Below are 24,650 nucleotides of genomic sequence, written 5' to 3' on the forward strand. Positions count from 1 at the left end.
CTTTGTTAATGTAAACCTATGAGTTGTATTACATGTTGTGCTAAATCACACTCTAATTACAAGTATAGCCACAATGTGATTTGGGGTAATTAATAAAGAGGTTAAGGGACGACCTGAGAGATTAAAAGAAGGGAAATTTACTCTAATCACAGGCGTGTGACGCTCATCTGCCGTACATTGATCTCTAGCGACATCTACCGGCCAAACGTGAGACGTGTGCGTTGCAGAACTTTACGTCGTACACGAACATTCTTTTATATCTCATCTAACTTATTTTAAGGCGCTTAAGCCCTTAAGTGTAAATGAACTTTAAACAGTGTCATTCTGTGCATTGTGGCTTTATCAGTTGGTGGATTTTTACGCGTGTATTAATTTGTGTAATGATAAGTGTCTCAGCGCGTTCGCATTTTGCACGACGATAAGAGACATACTTTTAAAAAGCTCAATGATACAGCATCGAGTGTGTGTAATGTATGTGTGTGCCCGCCTTCCCCCCCCTCGTAAGAAATAAACAAAACAAAACAACGGTTCGGCGTGACACGGAACATGCTAGCTGCGTCAAGCTGCGCACATTTGCATCGAGGGCACGCAGGGTGGAAGCGAACTGGAGACTTCAGTTGTCTTCAAACAACCCAGAGGAGTCAGTTACTAGCTTTTTGTAAGCGCTCAGCGTTCATAGTATACCTGCCACACGGTGTATATTTGACTCTGAAGTGAATGTGTACATTTTTACCCGCCATAAAGTAGCTGTCAAGTTGAAAACCTAGCTGGTTAGCTGGGTAGCTAGTGACAATGAACTGTTATGCGTTTTGAAACAATCGGCTAATGCTCCGTTAGCCGTCCAGTTGTCACTGACATCATTCCGTGCAATGGCGACATGATACGCCCGCTTAACTTTTTTACCTGGACATGTAACCGCTGCAACATTTTCACCATGGAGAGCAAACGCAGCAATTGCAGGCCCTAGGCTGGAAACAATAGCAAAGCTAGCAGAACTAGCAAGCCTTCGTGGCTGCTAAGCTTGCCCTGCCTGGTGCGTCTGAGGAGCCGAGCTGAAAACGGCGAGGTATGTCGTTGAACCAACCAAATTCTGTCTGTGGTCACTTCGTTTTGTTGTTATTTTGCACGTGGTCAGGATGCGAGGAGCGATAAGGGGGTGCCCTTTAGTTTTTGTTGAAGAACAGGCAGAGCAAACTTTTGTTTGCTTACCGTTATTCTGACTTGATTTTGCGCTAGCGTGTGAACAGCTAACTTCGAGTTAGCTAGACACTGATGCAGGGAAAGTTTTGAAAGATGGGGCATTTAGGGTAAGATAAGTCACCCCGCTAATTCTACGAGGTAAACACCCCCGCGTTTTATCATGTGTCTCTGATAATGTGTTCACTGTTCATGACATCGCTTAAAATGAAAGCAAACTTAGCTCAGCGATGTTGGGCATCAAATTAATTTACAGTTTTCCCATTTTGCGGTTTTTGGGGGCTGTATAAATGCATTGTATATTTGACCAAGTCTATTCTTTCATCACTGAGTGTTATTTGTAAAATAAGAAGTCGCCATAGGTGACACCTGTCACCCTCTTCAGGCGTCAGTGCTATGGATCAGGAGGACATGACCGAGGAAATCACAGCAGATGTGACTGACCGAGACTCCGCACCTCAGCAGCTCGCCTCTGACATCGTCATGTCTTCACAAAGTCAAAAATGGGTGTGCAGCAACGCTGAAAACACCGGCTTGGTTATAACAGAAGCGGGGCTCAGTAATGGCACCTGTGACGTTGATACAGTGGTGGCGTTGTGCTGCCCTGGTGACAGTGGAGATCTCACTGCAGAAGGTGACCACCTGGCTCTGAGCAATGATGGTATGTCAGAGTTTTCCAACAGTGACCTCTCACTGCCTGAAGTCTGCATTTCCACCAACAGCAATACCTTCGAAGAGGACATGAACTATGAGGTCCAGCAAGCTTATAGGATATTTACTGGCTTTCTTTTGGATAAGCACAAAGGGATCACCAGCCCATTCCTCTATCCCATTGGCCACCAGGAGGCCCAGCATGGTATCGGAGGGGTCAAGGGTCGGGTGCAGTCACAGCTCAGGCAGTCGATGTGCTTGCGGAGGATGGAGGAGAAGTTTGTCAGCCAGGAATACGAGACCATAACAGAGTTTGTTGCGGACTTCAGACTGATGTTGGAGAACTGTTATCGCTACCATGGTGTGGACCACTGGATCTCCAAACAGGCACAAAAGCTGGAAATTATGCTGGAGCAGAAGCTGACGCTGCTGTCCAGGTAAAGATAATGAAACTACACTCTTGAACAGATTGCTGCGGAGAGAAATGTCCAAAGTATTGTAAAGTTGCAATCACGATCATACCAAAGGTGTTTTCTGTCACTTGGATTCTCAACAAGTTGGTGTTTCACAAGTTTCCAGTCAGTAATTTATAATAATAGTAATGTTTATATTATTTTAAACTAAACTAAACTAAAATTAATAATAATAATAAAAAGTAATGTTTATAAAGTAACGAGACAGCAAATTATGTCTCAACCATCTTATTTAGTATTTATTTGCTTATTAATAACAAAATGTACTTGCATGTTACAGTTATCCCATTTTAAATAATTATTTGTCTGTTTGATCACATTAGTAGTGTCATTATACTCCATGTTCATTTGGTTTTACAAAGTAACTTTATTCGTTTTGGTGTACCCGGCTTTTTGTTTTCCTTTTTTCTTTCTCCATTTGTCAAACTAGAACGCTGCGAGAGAAAACAACTTTGGCAGTTACTTCTAAAGGACGTTTTGGGGCAGAGGAGGAACGGGGCACGGGGGGCACCTCCACGCGGCGGCGATCCACACCTCGTAGCCTTGCTACGATCACTGTCGGTGGGCACGAGTCGATCATGGTGCAGACCCTGCGGCTAGAGGAGCAACAGAGGGCCAAGGAGGAGAAGAGGTGAGTGAATTGCTGAAAGGAAAGACTAAAAGTCTCCGTTGCGTGTTGAGTTTTGTGATGATTTAGTGCAAAGGTAAAGCAGAGTTTAAAACCACAACTATACCTTTGCATTTGCAGGCAACGTGAGCTTGAGAAGAAAGAGGCTGAAGAAATGTCAGCTAAGGAGGTGGAAGAGTGGGAGCAGAGCTTGCTTTCACTGGCTTTTCCCCACACTGTGCAGACCCTCTGGGAACTCCCTGCTATAGGACACTTTCTCTGCCTAGCTCAGACTGCCCTCAACCTCCCTGAGATCATATTTTTTGAGCTGGAACGTTGTTTGCTGATGCCCCGTTGCAGCCTGCTCCTCTCCAAAATAATGTCTTCCCTGCTCTCGCCTCCACAGAGGAGGGCCACACTGCACCGCCGGCCTACGTTGCCTTACAGGCGATGGGAGTCGGAGCTAAGGCAGCGTGTTTTAGGCTGGTATCGAACCATTGGTGCCTCCCGTGATCAGCCAGGTCGCGCTGAACAGCTGGGACTTTGCCACCAGTTTTTTAGCACCCTAGGGGAGGTTAGCCCTTTAGAAGAGAAACCCTTCCACTTGTTGCCCTTCTATCAGCGAGTATGGCTTCTGAAGGGGCTATGTGATCATGTGTATGAAACACAGAAGGATGTACAGGATGCTGTGCTCGCCCAGCCCATCCACGAATGTAGGGAGTCTATCTTGGGCTATGACAGCAAGGAGAATACCTATATACATTTCCCACATTTCTGTGGCGCAGACCTGAGGATCTATCGCCAGAGCCCCAGCACACCCCCAGCATTCCCATTTCCTTCGGTATGGGTGAAAAAAGTTGATTTTAAGCCAGGTACGGAGGATGAGTCAGATGGCATGCGGGATGAGGGCAATAAAAGTGATAGGGGGTGTTTTGGAGTCTCCATGGACACTGTAGAGACCGGTAATTTGGGAAAACGGAAAAGAGAGACATTTAGTGTTTTCAAAAAGGAAAACGAGAAAGAAGAAGATCAAAAAAAGTTAAAGTTGTGGTCGCTGGAGCAGATTTCTGAATTAGCGTCCTCTGATGGAGACTCTTGTGAAGACTCTAAACTGGACTTAAAAATACACACAAACTCACTGCGCCACACACACATCAGTCCCAGTGAAGGAGGTAGTGTAAGAATTCATTTAAAGCAAGAGACTTTAGATGTGGAGCAACAAGCAAAGAGAATCACAATAAAACAGGAGCCGGGCTTGACACTGGGTGCGGTTCGCACTATTAAAGCAGAAACACAAGAGCCTTGTCTGAATGTAGGGGAGCACAGCTACACAGGCAGGTCTCCAGCTCGATCTGTGAATCTGGCCTCTCCAACTAAACCGTTGGGAGTCAAAATGGAGGGAGGAAGTCCCACTCAGGGACACCAAAGATCTTCGTGTTTTGAATGTTGTAAAAAGAAAACTAGCAGTGTTAAATCTGAGGAGTGTGGCTTCTGTTGTGGTCCATCAGAGCTGGCCACACAGCTGTCTTCTGAGAGCACTCAAAACTCGACTGAAGAGAGGGCGAATGACAAAATATGGACTAAAAAAAAAAAGCGGAAGAAAAAGCGAGGGAGGGAACAGCTGCTGAGGGTAAAAGGAGAGCACAAGCAGCTACCGCATGTGGACAGGATGAGGCTGTCCCCAGCTGAGGCTGCCAAGTCTACACTGCGGAAAGTTGGCACAACAATCAAGAGAAAAGACAAGAAAAAGAAACATAAAACAGGTGAGGGGAAAAAAGATTGGTAATGATGTCGCTCCTGTGGCTTCTGTCAGTATTACATCAAAATCATTTGTGTATTAATTATTTCTGACAGGTAAAAAACCTGAATGTTCAAAGAAAATCAAAGAGGAACTTTCAGCTGAGCCCTCATTCAAGGTAGTCAGATTCACTGTACACTCTGATCTTGTTCCTTTGTTAGTCTGTTTTTTCCTATTTTAATTTTAAACCTGATTTAGTCCTTGACAGTTTTCTGTGCCCTTTTTTTCCTCTTGTATAGTTGGTCTGCACCAGTCTCGAGGAATTACGCGAGCTGATCGGTAAGACTGAAGATGAGCTTGATGACCTGGAGAGCACTAAAAAGAGATTGGTAGGTCACAGTCATTTTTATTAAGCAGAGGGAAAAAAGTTTGTTTCCTCACATTTCAGTGTTGCCCACTCACTTAAGTTTTCCTTTACACGTTTGAACTCGCAGGGTCGGTGGTACTATAGGAGAGAAGCAGTGAAAGACCTCCATAGCACACTAATCAGACTACTGAATGAGCTCTCACCCTGGGAACCCAAGCTTGTCAAAGCACACCAAAGGAACAGGTTTGACGCTTACACAATAATTGGATTTATTCTTCATTCATATTTATGCAAGCTCACTGGACACTTTATTAGGTACAACAGTAGGTAGGTTTGACCCCCTTTTGTCTTTAGAGCTTCCTTAATTCTTCATCGCACAGCTTCAACAAGGCAACAAGGTGCTATAAACATTGCTCAGAGATTTTGGGCGTTTTGACGAAATAGCATCACACGGTTGCTGCACACTTGTTGGTTGCACGTCCATGGTGTGAATCTCGCTTTCCGCCACATCCCACAGGTGCTCTGTTGGATTGAGATCTGGTGACTGTGGAAGCATTTGAGTACAGAGAGAACTCACTGTCATGTTCAGGAAACCAGTGTTAGATCATTTGAATTCTGTAGTTGGTGTGTTATTCTTCTGAAAGCAGTTGTCAACCATCACCATCACTGTGGTCATACAAGGATGGTTTGCAATAATATTCAGGTGGGCTGTGGTGTTAAAATGATGCTCAACTGATACTGAGGGGCTCAAAGTGTGTCAGGAAAATAATATAAGAAATAATATATTTTATAGCAGAAATCAATAATTGTCAGATCAGGCAATGTTTTTCCAATCACCTATTGTCGATTTTGGTGAGCCTGTATCATTTGTAGGCTTCTCATCCGTAAACTCTCTCCGTACTCTTTCACATGATTCTTGCGTAGGTGGTAGAAGAGGTTTGTCGTGTTTGAGCCTGTGGTGGGGCATAATTTGAATAGTACAGTTTTCTGGTCCGTGTCAGACTTTTCATAACCAAACCATGTCCATGCTACAGAGGTCCTTCTGTTTGGAGCTGCCTGGTTCTGCCCCATCTTGACTGGCCATGCTGGTATTCTCTGTGCCTGCATCCACACGGTGACCATCCAAACGATGAAAACAGATTGCTGTAAACAGTGTATTTTGCGACACCATGAAACAAACAGTAGGGTATAATATGAAACGATAAATGTTTTAATTTCGTCGTCGAATATATTTCGTCATATCGCAAAACCCTACAGTCAGATATGCTTTTTTTCATACTTCGGCTGTAAGGCATGGCCATTTGAGGTACTGTTGCCTTTCTATCATCTTGAAGTAATCTGGAAATTGTTTTCTGACTTCTGGTATTAACAAGGCATTATTAATCAGAAAGCTGCTGCTCACTGGATATTTTCTCTTGTCTTTTTTAGTCTGTTCTTTGTAAGCCCTAGAGAGGGTTGTGCTGAAAAATCTTACCTGACTTATCTTTATGCTGATGCTCCTTTTGAACTTCAAGAGGTCATCTTGTCTCAGTCTACGTGCCTAAATGCTTTGAGTTGGAAGCATGTGATAGGCTTGTTAGCCATTTATGATGACAAGCAGTTAACCTACTGCAATTAATAAATTGGCCAGTGAGTGTTTATTCAAATACATTCAAATTGAATTTAAGGTTTACCATGATTGAGTTTTGTTGGTGTTGTCTTCTGTTTAATTTGTATTGCTGGTCTTAATGGTATGTTTGCTCATTTGGTGGTCGTCTGTCCAGAACAAAGTATAGTGATGACAACTTTATTTAAACAGCTCATTGTAATATAGCATCATTACTGAAGTCTTGATTTTTTTCATTGTTTTTCTATTGTCAGGCTTCGTTTGAAGAAGGAATTTGATGATTTCAAGAAGCACCCAGAGTACAGTAACTTTGAGCGCGAAGAGAGCAATTTATCATCATCATCATCTGATGATGATGAAGAAAGGGATTTAGGGAAGGAGGTTCCTTCACTGTCAGATCATTATGGGAGATCAGAAGAGGAAGACATGGAAAACAGAGTTCCCAGAGGTCTCTGGAGTGGAGGTAATTGCGCTTGAATCTAACGTTGTTTTGTTTACTGAAATGTAAGATTTTCCTCATTCTGTAGGCAGTAGTGCAGTCAGTTTACACTGTTCTTAGCTTATTTGACTGTACTACATGAAAGTCACTGCCTATTGAACCTTCATAGGCAATTGTAAAGCTTATAAATCAATATATCTCTAATAGACTTTTCTATTTTCTTCTCAGAAAGCACTAGAGACATTAAGGCTGAGTCTACTGGAGAAAACACGGTGACATGTGTACCTCCAAACCACCTAAAACACCCTCAAGCCAGTACAGAGAAAGGAATTGGTCTGTGGCAAAAAGATCAGACTGTAAGCAGCATAATTGCTTATGCCGACTCCAGGTCACAGTCGAGATCTGACCTGAACCCAGCAAATAAATCCAGGGATTCAGCATGGGCAGAAAGGGTAACAGCCCATGCTTCAGCACCTCCCAGATCCCCCATCCTTCACCCAACCATTGGACTACCTAAGGGCTACACGCCCATCCCCACCCTGCTGGCTAAGAGTGTGGGAAACAAAGTGACCTTAATGAATCGACCTGCTGATTGCCCAGGTGTTATCAGTGAAGATGAACCGAGCAAGAGGTCTTTGGTCTCGCTGCCTACAACTGCAGTAGCTAACACCAAACTTTCAAAAGCACAAAGTTCTCCATCCAGTTCCCAACAGAACAAGCAACAGATTGAGGTACGAGGACCACAGCAGACAAAAGCCCCTGAGCAGTCAGAAGTGGCCACTGTGGCAGCAGTTCTTCCTAAATCTCCACAAGGCAAACCAACACAGACTGCACTTAAAAATCCAGTCCAAGTGGTGTACAAGGTGCCTGAGGGACTGGGTCACCTTGTAAGGAAAGACAACAATAGCCCAATAAAGATCTCAGTTCAGCCCGTCCTGGGCCAAGACACTGGAGAAAAGACTGTCCAGCAAGTAGTGATTCTGCCTTCTAACCTTCTCGTTCATAAAACTGAAGCAAAGTCTTGCTCTTTAGCTCAACAACAGACTAAAGGCTTTCAGGCAATAGTTTCCAAAGTGGCCAGCTCTTTTTGTATGTCTACCGATGTGCCTGGGTTCAGGATTCCTGAAAACAGAATTCCTGTTCAACAAGTGGCGCCCCTAAAAGATGCCAGGACAGTGAAGACCCCTTCTCCTTCGGTTTCACCTCGTCTTCAACACGGGGCTCTAAACAGAGCAGGATCTAAAGAGACACAGTTATGCAGTGTCCAAGCTAGTGCTTCACACGATACCACACCAAACACAACCTCCATCACAGCAGTTTCAAATGCAGTTTGTACTGAGCCTGAGAAACCTACAGACCCAAAACAGGAGCTGAAGACTGTGTGCATCCGTGACTCACAGTCAATCCTGGTAACAACTAGATGTGGCAACACGGGCATTGTCAAGGTCCAGACATCCTCGGACCAAAACACACTTGGCTCTGTACATACCAGTCCAGTCATCACTATCTCGCCTCAGTTTAAAGCCTTCCTTCTGTCCAAGGCCACACAGTCTACTTCTGCTCCCACTCAGACCGCACCTTCTGTTGTCCAAGCAATGACAATTTCCCAACCCCAGCAGCAGATCCATCCTGTGTTAAAAACCCCTTCCTCTCTCAAAAATACCATGCTCACTGCAACCACTGGTAGTGGTATAACATGCCCAAAAAGTCAAACTACAGCCAGTGCTGTTGCTGTAAGTCAGGGCCTCAGTAGCTCAACTGGTTCTACAGTTGTGACAAACATTTCTCAGCCAGTCCACACACCTGCTGCTGGTTCTCATTTTCAAGCTTCAGTAGCTAATAGCAGTGTTGCCGTGCCACTACAAAGTGGCTCAGGGTTTTCCCAAGCAGCCACCAGCAAGACTGGTATGAAACGCACCACTACAGATGAAGGATCCCAAGTTACCAAATTCATCCTGGTTACTCCATCTTCATCCTCATCCTCAAATGTAGCTGCATCCAAAGGGACACCCTCCTCCCCGAAGCCAGGTCCTAGTTCAAGACTCATGTTTGTCACTCAGCCCGCATTGACATCATCAGCCACCGTCATTGGAAGCCTTTCAGCACCGGCGATGGCAACGTGTGCAAGTGGACAGGGAGCAACCACTTCATTATCAAGTCAGACTCTGAAGGTGGGATTAAAACCAGGAAAACCTGCTAGAAGTATCAGCTTGGAGCCATTGTCCAAGGGCAAAAACATCACCCTGCCCCAAGGTGAGTTTTTGTTTTTTTATTATTATTATTATTTGTTGTTTGTCTTGGGTTGGCTCAATTTTGAAAACTTTGTAAAGTTTATGTGTATAACGTGTATCTCATAGTGGGAGAAATGCCACACTATCCAATGTTGGCATATAAGTAAATCGAATGTAGCAGAGCAGGTGAAGCTTTTTAAGCAGTGAAGTTGGTGAGCAGGGATCTGCTCTGAACCCCTTCTTGGTTGCAGTGGTGATAGACAGATTAACTTGAGGTCATGGTTTGGACATGTGCAAAGGAGGGATAGTGGATTTACTGGACGAAGGATGTTCAAGATTGAGTTGCCATGTGGACAGGAGAAAACAAGGAAGACCACAGAGAAGGTTCATGTATGCAGTGAAGAAGGGCACGGAGAGGGTTGATTTGAAAGAATGGGAAGAAGATAATTCGTTATGGCAGCCTTAAAAGGATGCAGGCAAAAGAAGAAGAGAAGATGGTTTGATAAATGACTTACCTGTGATTTTGATAGTGATTACAGGAATGTGTGCTGCTCTTGTCTTCTGTAGAAAGCATTATCTTGCAGAACAACTGAGGACAACACGTCTTGGTCATGCTGCCTTCTTACTCAGAGTGAGTGAGTGAGTGAGTGAGAGAGGGAGGGAGAGAGAGAGAGAGAGAGAGAGAGAGAGAGAGAGAGACAGCATGGCTATATGATGATGTCATCTTCACAGTTGGTTTGGCTTGGAAAAAAGACTGATGTGTTGGACTCGCATTGTTGACTACTTTGCTGTAGTGCTTGATTTGCTGGAATCAAAGAAACCTTTTCCACCACAAATTTAATAAATATTTTTCTCATCTTTATGTTTCACCAGGTGTTCAAATCCAGTTACCAGGGAAAGCAACTACTGGACAGACTACTTATGCCCTGTCACAGTCTGCTTCCAAGTTCACACCAGGGTCTGTTTCAAATGCATGTGGTCCAACAACCTTCACCACTACCACTGGACTGGTCCCAGCAACAAGTTTAAATGCCATCACTAGTTCTTCCCAGCTTGTCTCTCATGGATCAGTCAGCACCAGCTCTCACCTCCAGGGAATCCCAGCATCCTCCTTGATGTCACAAACAGGCTGTTATACATCCATAAACACTGCTGCTGCTCAGCCAAAGGGAAACATGATAAAGAATGATGTTAATATCCCAGGAAGCGTAGTGTCCATCACCACTCCTGTTCAGACAGCTACTACTGTGGAGAGTAGGCCAGACCGAACTTCCACACTCACTCTTGATTGTCAGAGGAGTATCTGTGAAGAAACCACTTCCTCCTCCTCCTTCTCTTCATCTCAGTTTGCTCGCAATAAAACCCAACTCCCTCTCTCCTCTGCAACAACCACCTGTACCCCATTCACCACCTCTGCAACCAGCACAATCCAGCAGAGAATAGTCATTAACACCTCTACGCCACTTGCTGCTGGCACACAAATTCTCCTCAACAATGCACGCTTTGTAGTCCCTCCCCAGGGTTTGGCTCCAGGCAGCCACGTCCTTATCATCTCTAGCCCTGCACAACAAGTGCCTCCTGCCAGTCCTACAAGCACTGGACCATCAGTACCTTCTCAAGGTGCAAGCCATGCCATGGTAGCCCCCAGGGCGCCAGTTTTACCCCAACCCCCAGCCAGGCTGCCTGGTGTCACAGCTGTAAGTTCTCCCTTTGTGGCAAGCACCCCTGCTGTCGTTCCACCGTTGCTGGCAACCACTCCTAATGTCTTGTCACTAAAACTAACAGGAACACCTGGCCTGGGCTCAAATTTGTTACCCAGTAAAACAAATGTAGTATCGGCACTTCCTAGGTTGCCAACTGCACACGTGGGTAACTTTGCGTTACCTCCAGTAGGTACATCCACTCTGGTCTCCCCTACAGCAAGGTTAGACAGTGTACCAACTGTACCAGTGTTAACAAGTGCCCCTTGTCTTGGATCAGCACAGGGCACAGTCAGACTAGCTGCCACTACACAAGCAAAATGTTTATCAACCATTTCACCTGTAGTAGCACCCCCCTTGGCCAGATTGTCGGGACCTCTGTCATTGCCTGTAGTACCCAGGCCATCAGCTGTTACCCTACCCAGCCCTGTTATACCAGTTCCTGCACCCCTCTCTTCGCCAGTAGCACCAGTAATAGCAGACACACCAGCTTTGCATGGTTCTCTTCCTACCCAGCATGTGATTGCAGTGACAACCCTAGGCATACAGCCTCAGCAGACAGCTGTCCGATTTGCAGCACCGACCACCGCTCAACCACAGGTTTTAATGCATTCAGGGCTGAGCAACACATCAATCAAAAAACAGACCCCACTCGTGCAAACAGTGCCTGCTGGCACACGGACACAGGTTTTGCCAACTGTGGCTGTTCCACCAATCATCAGTGGAGTCTCTAGAATGCAGGCACTGCCTGTTGCTACTGTTCCACCCATCGGAAGCACTGTCAACACATTTGAAACAGCAACTGTGGAGACCACATCTTCATCCAGCACAACTGTAATAATCACTCCAGGTCAAACAATCCCATCGAGTAAAACGAACACCACCATCCATCCACCTGTTGTACTGACCAATCAGACACTTGGAAAACACTCTGTGGAGACCTCAGCCCTGGGTCTGCATACAAGTGTAGCTTCCAAGATGCTCATTAGTCCCGATGGGGCTGTTTTGAGCACTGTTCAGCGGCCGGTCAGTTCAGCAGAGCTGACTGAACCTCGGGATGCACTGGTGATTTGTACCAACAGTTCCACTGGAGCACTACAAACACATGATTCCTCTTTACAGCCTTCAACGGCAGACACAAAGTGAACCAATTAAAGTGGAGTGTGAAAGCTCAGACACCACTTTTCAGCTGCTTAGTTTTAGCAGGGTTCACATATTTTTGCTTGTTTTAATCCTGGTTAAAGAACTACATTTTCAGCTTTAGTTTGACTCCTAACTTAAACTTATGCTACATTAGGTTTCATCCTCTGATTTAATTGTCTTACATGTAAACCTGCTCAGTCAGACATGGTGAAAAATGTATACTGTGAAGAGTTTCTGGAGGGGGACACTACTAAGGTTGCCCTGATTTCAAATGTGTAGACCCTTCCTTGAGTAATTGCAAGTGTTATAACCAATTGATACAACAGGAAGGTAGATGAAATAGATTTCAAGTTGAGCTTTAGCAGTTTAGCATTTCAGTCCCAGTATTGTTTATGATTTATCATTACAACTTGCTCTACTTTTGTCTGTCAGGTTGGAAAGAAAAGAAAGGAAAAATCCATCAGCATCCAGTCTGTCATGTCCTTATTTTCAACTAGTAACTATTTGAAAGAGGCATTTTACTTTTTAGAAATAAACTACTAGAGAAATTTGTACTACATATTTGAGCCAATATAAATGTTTTAAAGTCACATTTATTTATTTTTACCATATAGATTTTTTTTCCCCCCCAAAAAATAAAAAAAATTACTAGGTACATTTTCATGGAACAATTCTGGACGATACTGCATGGAAATAAACAATGCAACTGTCCCAAACAAGCGTGTCTGCTTTCTTATCCTCAGAAATGTGCAATAATAGTGTTTTACTGTTTATTGAAACAAGCTATAGTATTAAAGCTGTGTTCATTTTTGTCGTTTTTAATTTTACAAAGTGGGAGATACAGTAGTTTCACCTATATTTGGCTACAATGCACTATATTGCTAGGGACATAAGATTATATATTTTCAAACAGCAAGGTGAGCTTGGAGTTCCTTCTTCATTGTCTTTCTTTGCCTCTTCCATCTTCAGCCACAGTGCTTCAGGGGGAATACGGAGGTGGCAAAGGCCCAGAGGAAATCTTCTCATAGGCTGGAGGTGCATTAGGAACCTGTAGAGAAGTGGAACAACAACAAAAATGAAAGCTACAGTTCAGTTATATGTGAATAACATGTTTATGCAGCGTTGAAAAGTGAAGCCAAAGTTTATTTCCCTAGGGACGTGTCATAACAACAAATGCAAAATGTCAATTTTTCACACACGGGATTCCACATGATATTTGAAAGACTGCTGCTCTGATCCTCCTTTCACTTTTCCACCATACACACATCATCTCTGGGAACTAAACATTTTTATACCTCCCTCCAGTCTGGTGACATAATCCTTGCTTCAGGCATCCACAGCTTTTGCTTTCACGTGCTCTACATCATGTTTCAAAGCTCTGAGGCTCTGTGTGGAATATCAGGTTGCACAAAATTTAAATGAAATACCTACTGATTTGTGATTTTTTTTTTTTGGGCGGGGCATTACTATATCCTGTATATGTGGCTATTATTCCTGAAGTAATTGTCTCACCACAGATCGGAAGCTGCCAAAATCAGTAAGAGCCATCTTGTTTTCTGCTGGAGATCCTGCCTCCGAGTACTGGCTTCCTGTATAACCTGATGATCCTGATCTGGGGCTCTGCAAGTTACAGAAATGTGTACGAGGGTTTGTGATGAAACAAAATGAGAACATTGTGATGAAACAAAATGAGAACATAGTGATACAGGCTGGGAAAAGATGGGTACAAACTGAACACATGATGCTCTTTGAAATAGGGTGAACTGAATTTTCATTTTGACATTTTACAGATGTTCACCAACAACAAATCAGAATAACATAAATCAGTTATAAAGTGTGATGGTCTCACTCTGATAAGTTTGTAGCCACTCCTTTTCTTGAAGTACCAGCAGCCCAGGATGAGAAGTGCTGCAAGGATGACAACCAGCAGAGCTATGCCCACTGCCCTGTGGTCCACAACACAATTCAAATTGAGAAAAACTTTTCTTTGCACATGGGTTTTAAAGTGTTCACAACAATACAAATTTGGGCACAGCAGTAGCTTAATAGCAATGATTTTAAGATGACAATAGACACATACTCCTCAGCTCTGACGTTTCCTCGCCTGCTGCTGGCAAAATAAACGTTGAAGTCCCCACGAGGCATGCCGTGTGTACGATTACACAACATCAAGCTGAAAGTCAACAAGGGATAATTTTATAAGGAACAAATAGACAATACGCTCACATGACTAACTATTTAAACCCATTGTAGCCTATATAGCCATATAATAATTGAAAATGGACTATGATGTGAGGTACTGCTTTGATATTAAGGTCAAGGTCAAGGTCAAATTTATTTATATAGCACGTTTCAAACAGCCGATGCTGCACAAAGTGCTTAACAATATAAAAATGGCATTAAAAAGCAACAATGTAATACAATAATAACAATAAAAAACAATAATAGGACAATAAAAGAATTAAAACAATAACTAAACTAATTCAAATAAGACCAAAATGCTTGGGTCATAGTGTGTTAAAAGCCAGGGCATAGAAATGTGTCTTTAGTAATGATTTAAATTGCTCAAGTGTTTGTGCAGATCTAATATTTAAGGGGAGACTATTCCAAAGTCTGGGACCTGCCACAGAGAAGGATCTATTACCACGGGATTTGAGATTAGTCCGTGGGATGGCCAACATTAGTTTTGAGCTAGACCTCGTGGTTTTTCCTGGAGCATAGGCAGAGAGGAGCTCAGACAGGTAAGGAGGGGCTCGGGCATGAAGTGACTTAAAAACAAAAAGTAAAAGTTTAAATTGGATCCTGTAGGAGACAGGAAGCCAGTGTAAAGAAGCTAAAACTGGGGTTATATGCTCTCTCCGTTTGGTACCAGTTAGCAGGCGAGCAGCTGCAGTTTGAACCATCTGAAGACGATGGATGGTGGCCTGATCTAGACCATAATACAATGAATTGCAGTAGTCTAATATTATCCCAGAGGGAGGTCCATAAACTGCCAAACAAATAGTCTGGACACAATTAAATGCCATAAAGCTTAGCTCTGCACTGTGAAATCATTATTATCTACCCGCATGCAAATTTTTTAAGTGAAAATATTATATTGTACCTAATCTTGATAAGGTAAAATTAAGTTCAGATAGTCCTCACTCTTTAATAGCCTGTAATGTAAAGCCAGTATGTCTTGATACAATTATTAAAACTTTTAAAATAACACAAAAGTGTAACTGTGTAGGGGTTCCAAGCTTTGGACCACTTACTTTTTCCACTCTGTGTCTGTCCAGTGTATACACCGGACTTAGCTGCATCTCTTCTATCTGTCTATTCTCTCTGTCTTTGTGTTGACTGATGCTATCTTACAGACTTCAAGTGCACATCAATACAAATCACATATATATTATGTAGATACAATGGAAATCGACTGCTACTAAGGTTGTCTTTGAGCATCCTACATCTGTGCAGTGAAATGAACCTTATCAAGAAGACCCTAATTAGCATTTCCTTAATTGTGTGGATGCCTTAATAGGCATCCACACTATTGAGTTCCTGTTTCTCTTTATTCTTTATTATTCCGGGTGTTTCCGTACACTTTTTGCCGTGGATCTACTTCCACAATTTTTGTGCTATTTTCACCGTTCAAACTCTAAACTGTTCTGCTCTTTCTGCTAATGCCGGCTATGACTTTTGGTGTTTATTACTATTATACTTTTTAAAATATTACACTTTTTTCCTTTAATTTGTCCCATTGAAATGAATGGGAAACTTCCACAATTCTGCTAAAACTTTCTTGTCTTTGAAACTTAACTACTGCCTCATACTTTCACCTAGAAACTTCATTCAAACTTTAAAATGTTCTCAAATGATTTGGCTATTCCTGTATGATTCAGCTTTTTCAGATCTTCTACCGTTTTAATCTTATCCCTCTTTGAGTTTTCAGTTGCAAAATTGTGATTTTTCAGAAAATACATGCGTTGCTATGGTTGCTATGCAATTAACTCAGAGGGGACAGTGAAACTGTTTGAATTTTCTCTTCATGTCCAAACAACTTCTTGCTACTCGCTCAATTTCCACTCAAGCCCCACAAATTATACACCAAAACGTAGGTATTTTTGCTGGCTTTCAGAAAATGTCACTATCATTGTTGTGGGACTCATAGATATTTTGCAAATCTCCTCAGAGTAACACAAAGTCAGAAAACTCTCCATATAAACTCAATGGAGAGTTTGTTCAAAATCACCGCTTGATTTCTCTAATGAGAGGCATTTTCAAATTGTCATATCTCCTTAACGAAGCGAAGTTAAGACATGAGGCTTGTCCCCGTATATGTTCAGACACTCCTGACGCTCACAATTCAAGAATTTCTTTCTCACCTATTACCGTTCTGAAATGAGTTGGACTTGTTTGAGGGTAGGAAATTTGTCCCTCGCTCAGATTTCATCAGATTTCAATCTCTGGAAATGAACCACTTTTTTCTCTCGTCATATCTTTTTGATGGATTTCCACAGAGCCCTGAAAATTTCCATGACTGTTCACCAAAGCCTGCTGTTTCTTACGGTGAAAGAATGATTTTGATGCTCCATATAGATTTAGAGTTACCAAAGGTTGTTTGAGCGCAAGTCAAGGCAGTTTTTGCTTCGCCTCTACTCAGTTACAGTGTATTACAAGTCATATATCTTTAAGAATTTATGTTTTATCTCTGAATTATGAAAACCTGAAGATTCCCCCATCTCTTCTGAATAAAACGATGCCTGAATGACCGTTCTAGCCTCTACGGTTAGGAAATTATGGCCATTTGTTCGAGGGGAATCCTGAATGTCAGAAATACACTGAAGAAAACTCACACCTCTCTCTGTGTCTGTGTGTGTAAGGGCTGACTACAGCAGGTGCAGCTAATTTAACTGACCTACATATACCAAGCCCAGACTCTCCACAGCTCCTGTTCCCTTTACTGTCTGTGTATGTGTGTCTGTGTATCAATATTTCTCCTATGTTTAGGTATTACTCCTCAATCATAGTATTTCTGCTAAAGCAAAGTACTTCTACTACATCTAAGTACTTTTGCCAAATCATAGTATTGCTGCTAAATCATAGTATTTCTGCCAATTCATAGTATTTTTGCAAAATCATGGTATTTGTGCAAAATCATGGTTTTGGGGCCAAATATTTCTGTTATTTTATAATATATGTGCTGAATATATTATATGTGCCAAATCATAGTATTTATCCCAAATTATAGTATTTATGCCAAATTACAGTATTTCTGCTAAAACGCAGAAATAGTACCTTTTAGCAGGAATTTCTACCAAAAGATAGTACTTCTGCTAAATCAGAGTATTTCTGCTAAACCAGAGTATTCCTGCCAAATCATAGTATTTGTACTGAAACATGGTACTTCTGCCCAATCATAGTATTTATACCCAATCATAGTATTTCTGCTAAATCATAGCATTTGTGCCAAATCATGGTATTTGTGCAAAAACATAGTATGTCTGCAAAACCATAGTATATCTCTTATGTTATAGTATTACTACTAAGGCATAGTATTTCTGCCAAATCATAGTATGTGTGCCAAATCGCAGTATTTATACCAAATCACAGTATTTGTGGTAAAACATAGTATTTCTGCCATATTGTGGTATTTGTGCAAGAACATTGAACTGTTATGTTATAGTATTACTACTAAGTCATAGTATTTCTGCATTGTTATAGTATTTGTACTAAAACGTAGTATCTCTGCCAAGTCATAGAATTACTGCAATTTCAGAGTTTTTTTTTAGGAAATCTGTTATGTTATAGTATTACTACTAAGTCATAGTATTTCTGCCAAATCACAGTATTTGTGCCAAAGCATCGTATTTGTATGGAGTCATAGTATTTCTTCTAAATCATAGTATTTCAATCAAATCTCAGTAGTTGTTGTTAAAACGCAGTATTATTGCCAAATCATAGTATTTGTACCCAATCATAGTATTTCTGCTAAATCATAGCATTTGTGCCAAATCATGGTATTTGTGCAAAATCATAGTATGTCTGCAAAACCATAGTATATCTTTTATGTCATAGTATTACTACTAAGGCATAGTATTTCTGCCAAATCATAGTATTTGTACTAAATCATAGTACTTGTGCCAAATCATAGTATTTGTTGCACATCATAGTATTAGAACCAAAACATAGTATTTGTCCCAAAGTATCGTATTTGTATGGAGTAATAGTATTTCTTCTAAATCATAGTATTTCAATTAAATCTCAGTAGTTGTGTTAAAATGCAGTATTATTGCCAAATCATAGTATTTGTACCCAATCATAGTATTTTTGCCAAATCGTGGTATTTGTGCCCAAATAATAATTCTGTTATGTTATAGTATTACTACTAAGTTGTAGCATATCTGTTATGTTATAGTGTATCTGCGGAATATAGTATGTGTGCCAAATCATAGTATTTATACCAAATCACAGTATTTGTGCTAAAACATAGTATTTCTGCCATATTGTGGTATTTGTGCAAGAACATTGAACTGTTATGTTATAGTATTACTACTAAGTCATAGTATTTCTGCGTTGTTATAGTATTTGTGCTAAAACGTAGTATCTCTGCCAAGTCATAGAATTACTGCAATTTAATAGTTTTTTTTAGGAAATCTGTTATGTTATAGTATTACTACTCAGTCATAGTATTTCTGCCAAATCATAGTATTCGTGTGAATTTGTATACTGTAATATCACTGTATTATGTAGTGGCTAAGTAGGGGCTGTTTACTAAGTGCATCAGTGTAAATAGGTCATCTCTTGTGTTGGAGTGCCCTCTTGTGGCGCCTTTTGGGTAGTGCCTTAGTAAACGGGAACCCTGTAAAAAGTGGCATCAGACTGATTTGTAGTGGAGGAATTTGTTACCAGTTTTCTTAATCTTTAATCTGTATGCATGTTGTAATGCATACCCTGTTCTTAATCATAGAAACCACACCATATCACCTCTCCACATCCTCCTACTGTATGCCATACCTCCCTGTACCATCCATCTGACCGCAATAAACTCCACCTGTGGTAATCTAATCCCTGGATGTCAGCCTCTCCTTCTGACCGAGGATAGTTATAGTATTTGAGCCAAATCATAGTATTTGTGCTAAAACATAGTATTTCTTCCAAATCATAGTATTTGTGCCAAAGTATAGTATTTCTTCCAAATCATAGTATAACTGCACAATAAAGGTTCTTGAGCCACATCAGTGTTTGTGCCAAATCTTAGTATTTCTTCTAAATCCTAGTAATTCTGCTCAATGATAGAATTTCTGCTATGCTTTAGTACTTTTTTCCTAGATTGTAGTACTTCTGCTAAGTCAAAGTATTTCATGTAAATCATAGTATTTCTACCAAGTCCCAATGTTTCTGCTAAATCATAAATAATGTTTTAGTACAAATTGTATGATTTGGTGGAACTTTCTGTGTTCCAGCACAAATGCTATGATTTGGCAGGAAAAAAATATTATTTAGTATAAATACTAAGTTTTAGCAGAAATGCTATGTTTAAACTTTAAAAAATTCTGCTATTTCTGCTGATGTGTGTTATGACTTTTGACCATTGAAATGAATGGAACACATTATCAATGTGGTCACTGATTTTGCATGATGGGCTGAGCTGTGCTTTACCTCAGTGAGATAAGCATCCGTTCTCAGACTGGGAGGCCTGGGTTCAAATCCAGCTTATGGCAACATTTCTTTCACTTAACAGTTAAACTTTTTTTAAACTCTTTTCAACACAAATTTCATTTTATTCACCCCTTTTCAGCACAATTTTCAGTTTTTTTAACCCCTTTTCAGCACAAATCCAAACTTTATCAGCTCTTTTTCAGCAAAAACCTCTTTTCAGCAGAATTCTGCTCATTCAACTCTTTTCAGCAAAATTTTCAGTTTTTTCTGCTGTTTTCAGAAAAAAACTCTTTTCAGCAGAATTCTGCTCATTCACCTCTTTTCAGCAGAAATTCTGCTGATGGAACTCTTTTCAGCAGAATTTTCACCCCTTTTTTTTTTGCCCAAATTCTGCTAGCACAATTGTCAATCTCTCCACCTTTTCTTTGTGAGAAAGTGTTTGGCTCAGTGAGCTAAATAGCTGCCCTTTGATCAGGAGGGCCAGGTTCGAATCCTGCTCAGGGCATTTTTTTTTTTTTTTTGTTTCAACTTTTTCAGCTTTTTTCAGCAGATATCTTCAGCCGTTAAGGCATCCACACTGCATTTTCGCAGGAAATGCAAATTTTTCTAGTTCACATTAATGTCATGTCAAATTGAGCCTTTCATAAAAGCGCAATGCCCCACATGCCTTTAACAAGCCTTCTTTTTATAGAAAAGTAAGACAAACAGAAAAACCAGCTACCTTACCGAGTTTGAGAGAAAGGATTCAGAAAGCAGCTCTTCTGGTCGGTTTGGCTTCTCAGAAAGATTGGGTCCACAGAGCGCTGTGTTTCTTCACTCCTCAAATATCTTAACTCAGTGTGCTGGAGAGCAGAGAGGGGCAAAAACCCCTCATGACCGTCACGGGTTAGAGACTCATGGTTAAACCCATTGAAGCGGAGTAATTACCGTGAAACCCTACGGCAACATTATTATCCACTCGTGAAACTACAGGCGTCAGCTGCTGGCCTTTCATATGACTGTGTGTGTGTTTGTGTGTGTATACCAACTTCATTATTATTGATAAATATCCTAATGAAATTATATAGATATAAGGAAAGGAATACAAAAATTCAATACAATACCAGGCTAAGTATCTCAATGATATCACGCCTTTATCATAAAAGATAAAATACCTTCAAATTACCACAATGTAATATAAGAATTTCATAAATACTATAAACCTAAACAGTAATTTCAGTCATAAAGTCTAACAAACAAACAAACAAACAACAAAAGGAAACATTTCTGATCCCAGTATCACTGTTTTAGATTTGTGAGGAGTATTTGCCTGGATTATCTCAGCTCCTAAACAAAACAAAACTTCTGCTCAAGTAATTTCTTCATCTGCTGTAGTGCAAAGATACAATATTATGCAAAAGTCTTGAGCTATTACTCTTTTCTTTTTCTTTTTAATGTTTTGCTTCCAGACTTTCTTGCGATTTTCAAAGAAGTACTCTTAAAGAATAGTTCTCCAGTTTTCTGAAGGTGTTTTGACTTATTTTTAGTTTAGTCTTTGTACCTAACAATTTAAATAGGAATGTTTTTTTCTTTAACCTACAAATCATCAAGTGTAAAAAAGGCACCTACGCCAATGAACCAATTTTGTGTGGACATGTTACAGACAACCAATTTTAAATTGTACCTTTTTGTGCACTTTTTTACTTGCAGCTTGTCACAAAAGCACATAACTTGTTCTCATTTCTAAAAACAAATGAATCTAAAAAAAAAACCCCAAACAAACACCAAAGATAACACAGTGTGACAGCCGCAAAACAGCATTTTTGCATTAAAAAGGGGACTCCCAAAGAGCTCTTAGCTAAAAGCTTGGCACATCTCAGTGTGGTGTGCAGGACAAATGAAGAATTGATCGGCCTGAAAAGCTATCTACAGCAGATGAGCAGTATTTGAAAGGTATGTCCTTGAGAAATGGGAAAAATCCAGCAAAGACTTGAGACAGGACCTGATGATGCATCTGGTCCTTCAGTTGACCCATCTACTGTTCACTGAAACCTCATCAGAAATGGTCTCAGGTGAAGGGTGGCTGTCAAGAAGGCATTCAAGAAGTGAGCTAGGGAGAAAAGGCTGAAGTATGCCAAATTACACAAGAACAGGACTGAAAAATCAGTGACAGCAGGTCTCATGGAGTGATGAATCCAAATGTGAAACCTTTGTTTCAAATAGTCATCAATATGTAAGGTTAGAAGAGAGGTACAATAGTGAGTGTTTGCAGCCATCTGTAAAACACAGTGGATGCTCTGTCATGGTTTAGGTCTGCATTTTGGCCAGTGGTGAATTAATTTTGCCTAATATATGTTAGCATATTTCAATAAACTGGTGAAAATATATCAAATTTTCCTAACAAAATATAAAGAAATGATGGTTGGCTAAAAAAAAACCCCTTCACAGTTTAAATCTAAAAAGTAATTTTTTTAAAGATATATAATTAAAGGTAAAATGTGAGCTAAACGCTTTCTGTGTTTTCTACGTTCTTTCTGTGTCTGTGTGAGTTCTCTCTGGGTATTCTGGCTTCCTCCCACAGTCCAAAGTGGGGTTAGGCTAAATGGTGATCCTAAATTGCTCATATGGGTGCAAATGTGAGTGTGAATGGTTGTCTGACTGGCACACTTGTCCCTGGAGTGGAATAAATAGATGGATGGATAGTAAATATGTTCTTCCTGCTTTGTAATTATGATAAAATGTATTTTAAAACTTCTTTTTTTCTTATTGTTTTTACAGAAAAGAAGATGGAAAATAAAAGAGGACTCATTCCACTGGCCCATTCTCAATTATACAGTAGTTGTTACTGTTTTGGGTTTGTTTTCATAAGTCAAACTGCTGCTGGAGGGATCTTTTTTTTTGTCTCACTAAATGAAAACAGAAACTTTGATAGTTTTAGAGAGAGACAGAGAGGTTGTGGGGAGTGTCGCAGGGGAGGCTGTTTGTTTTAATCTGGGATAACTTGACTTTTCCTCCACAAGAGGGAGACCAAATCCTGTTTATGAAACGAAATCTTAATGTGTCTCAAACCGAAGCTAAATGGTTTACTGCTGGCCTATTATGTAGCGTTGTAATGTAGTGTGAATAAATGTTTTAATATACTCACGTGTCCCCAAACCGCTACAGTCCTAATTAGTTTGGGTCATGTGAGAACATTTTAAAGAGGGGGCGGTGAGTTTTGTAGCTCTGGGCAAGCTGTGGTTAAATTTTTAGTGGGAGGCAGTCAGTTGATTGACTGATATATATATATATATATATATATATATATATATATATATATATATATATATATATATATATTAGGGGTGCAACGATACACAAAATTCACGGTTCGGTTCGGTTCGATACTTTGGTGTCACGGTTCGATATTTTTTCAATACAAAAAAATGTTCATGCCTTTTTAATTTTTCATTTATTAAAATTATAAATTTATATTTTAACTCAAAAGTACAGTTTTTAAATTTAACCCTAACCCTTGTGCCTGTTTTTTTTATTTTGACAGCGAATGCGCACCTGCGGACCACTTATGTGCAGCCCTGGTTATATAGTTCGTCATATTGCAGCCACAGAAATTATTTTGTCCATGAAACCATAAAGCTGCACTTTCTTTTTGCCTTATAGTCTGATTTGTCATAACTTCTCCGTTTTGTGGTAAGCTTTTCTCTGGCTGTCACTTCTTCACCCTGACCTGTCTTATTTGGCTCAGCAGAACTAAAATATATATCCTGCTGCTTTTACACACGCACTCACATAAGCTCAGCGATTCTCTGCGCAATCAACCTCTCACATGTTTAAGCTTGCTGTGGGAGATTTCACTTGTCATGTTTGCATAGTAAACTAACGATTAATAAGACGATGTCAGAGGAATTGGTGCGCAAATTATCATCACTCACAGATCAGTGCTGTCGCTCTCTATACACAGTTCGCACGATTGCAAAGTGAAAGCAAAAAAACAAGCGCAAATTCAAACGCGATTTCAATATGTCACATATTGACAGTGGCTCACAGATGCCAATGACATAATTACCCAGCTACATTTCTGAAAGAATGCAAAAGCATTGACATATATTTTTCCTTCCTACAATAGCCCGACGGGCAGGGCAGAGATAGATTTTGGTAGCCCGACTGAAAAAAATCGCTAGCTCCAGGACGTCGGGCTAGCGATATTGCAAGCCCTGTATCTGATTGAGGAATCACTCATCTTTGGAAAAGAGAGTTTATTACAGAGAAATGTCTCTTTCCAAAATAAAAGCTATACTAAGGAGAATCATGTGCTAACAGCTGTCTAAATGACTCGCTAAAGTTAGTAGCATGCTTGTTGTTTTGGTCTTTGCACTAGGATGATGTCGGTGTAAATGTGCAGTCATATTCGTTGTGTTCCCACTAGTGCTTTCAGGTTAATCTCGTTGAAATGACCTTAACGCCACAACACGGCAAATCTCCGTTAACGAGCTACCGCCGATCGCCCCGTGTGTGGGGCTAGACAGCCAACACGTTAACGAGCTAACTGCGCTAACACACTAGCTCCCACCCATGTAATTGAGCATTGCATGGCACATCCAACATACTGTTTTACTTTAGTCCATGACTCGCTTACCTTCAGGGTCATACGTCACATGAAAACCAAAATAATTCCAAACGCCAGATCTGAATGAGGGTGGGGGAGGTCCATGTGTCTTGCTAGCTTGCCCTGCGCTCTTCCTTCTGACTATGCTGTCTGTGTTGAGCGCTCAGTGGATCTGCGCTCGACAGTGCAGCCTAGGCGGAGTAGTCGAACGCAGATTCACTGAGCGCTCAACACAGACAGCATCGTCGGAAGGAAAGTTGATAAAATAAATT

General features: G+C 40.9%; 2 protein-coding genes across 4 annotated transcripts; one reads left to right on the forward strand and one right to left on the reverse strand.

Moving 5' to 3' along the window:
• Window positions 1-549: 549 nt before the first annotated feature.
• On the forward strand, window positions 550-12,922 carry brd10 (bromodomain containing 10). 3 transcript variants are annotated; one of them, XM_080874124.1, is made up of 10 exons: window positions 550-1,066; window positions 1,560-2,285; window positions 2,752-2,952; window positions 3,070-4,691; window positions 4,783-4,844; window positions 4,966-5,055; window positions 5,161-5,276; window positions 6,894-7,102; window positions 7,307-9,331; window positions 10,183-12,922. In XM_080874124.1, exons 2-10 carry the CDS (start codon window positions 1,594-1,596, stop codon window positions 12,153-12,155), a joined length of 6,990 nt encoding a protein of 2,329 aa, XP_080730250.1. In that variant the 5' UTR covers window positions 550-1,066; window positions 1,560-1,593; the 3' UTR covers window positions 12,156-12,922. The 3 variants fall into 3 exon arrangements, with proteins under 3 accessions (XP_080730250.1, XP_080730248.1, XP_080730249.1); XM_080874122.1 differs by having other exon boundaries at window positions 1,583-2,285; XM_080874123.1 differs by having other exon boundaries at window positions 550-2,285.
• Window positions 12,923-13,060: 138 nt separating this feature from the next.
• On the reverse strand, window positions 13,061-24,435 carry mlana (melan-A). The gene is made up of 6 exons (XM_080874126.1): window positions 24,409-24,435; window positions 20,520-20,635; window positions 14,233-14,325; window positions 14,002-14,098; window positions 13,665-13,772; window positions 13,061-13,200 (listed from the first exon to the last, which is right to left on the reverse strand). Exons 1-6 carry the CDS (start codon window positions 24,418-24,420, stop codon window positions 13,132-13,134), a joined length of 495 nt encoding a protein of 164 aa, XP_080730252.1. The 5' UTR covers window positions 24,421-24,435; the 3' UTR covers window positions 13,061-13,131.
• Between the last annotated feature and the right edge of the window lie 215 nt (window positions 24,436-24,650).

The sequence above is a fragment of the Rhamphochromis sp. 'chilingali' genome (genome assembly GCF_963969265.1).
Source record: "Rhamphochromis sp. 'chilingali' genome assembly, chromosome: 2".
Lineage (NCBI taxonomy): Eukaryota > Metazoa > Chordata > Actinopteri > Cichliformes > Cichlidae > Rhamphochromis > Rhamphochromis sp. 'chilingali'.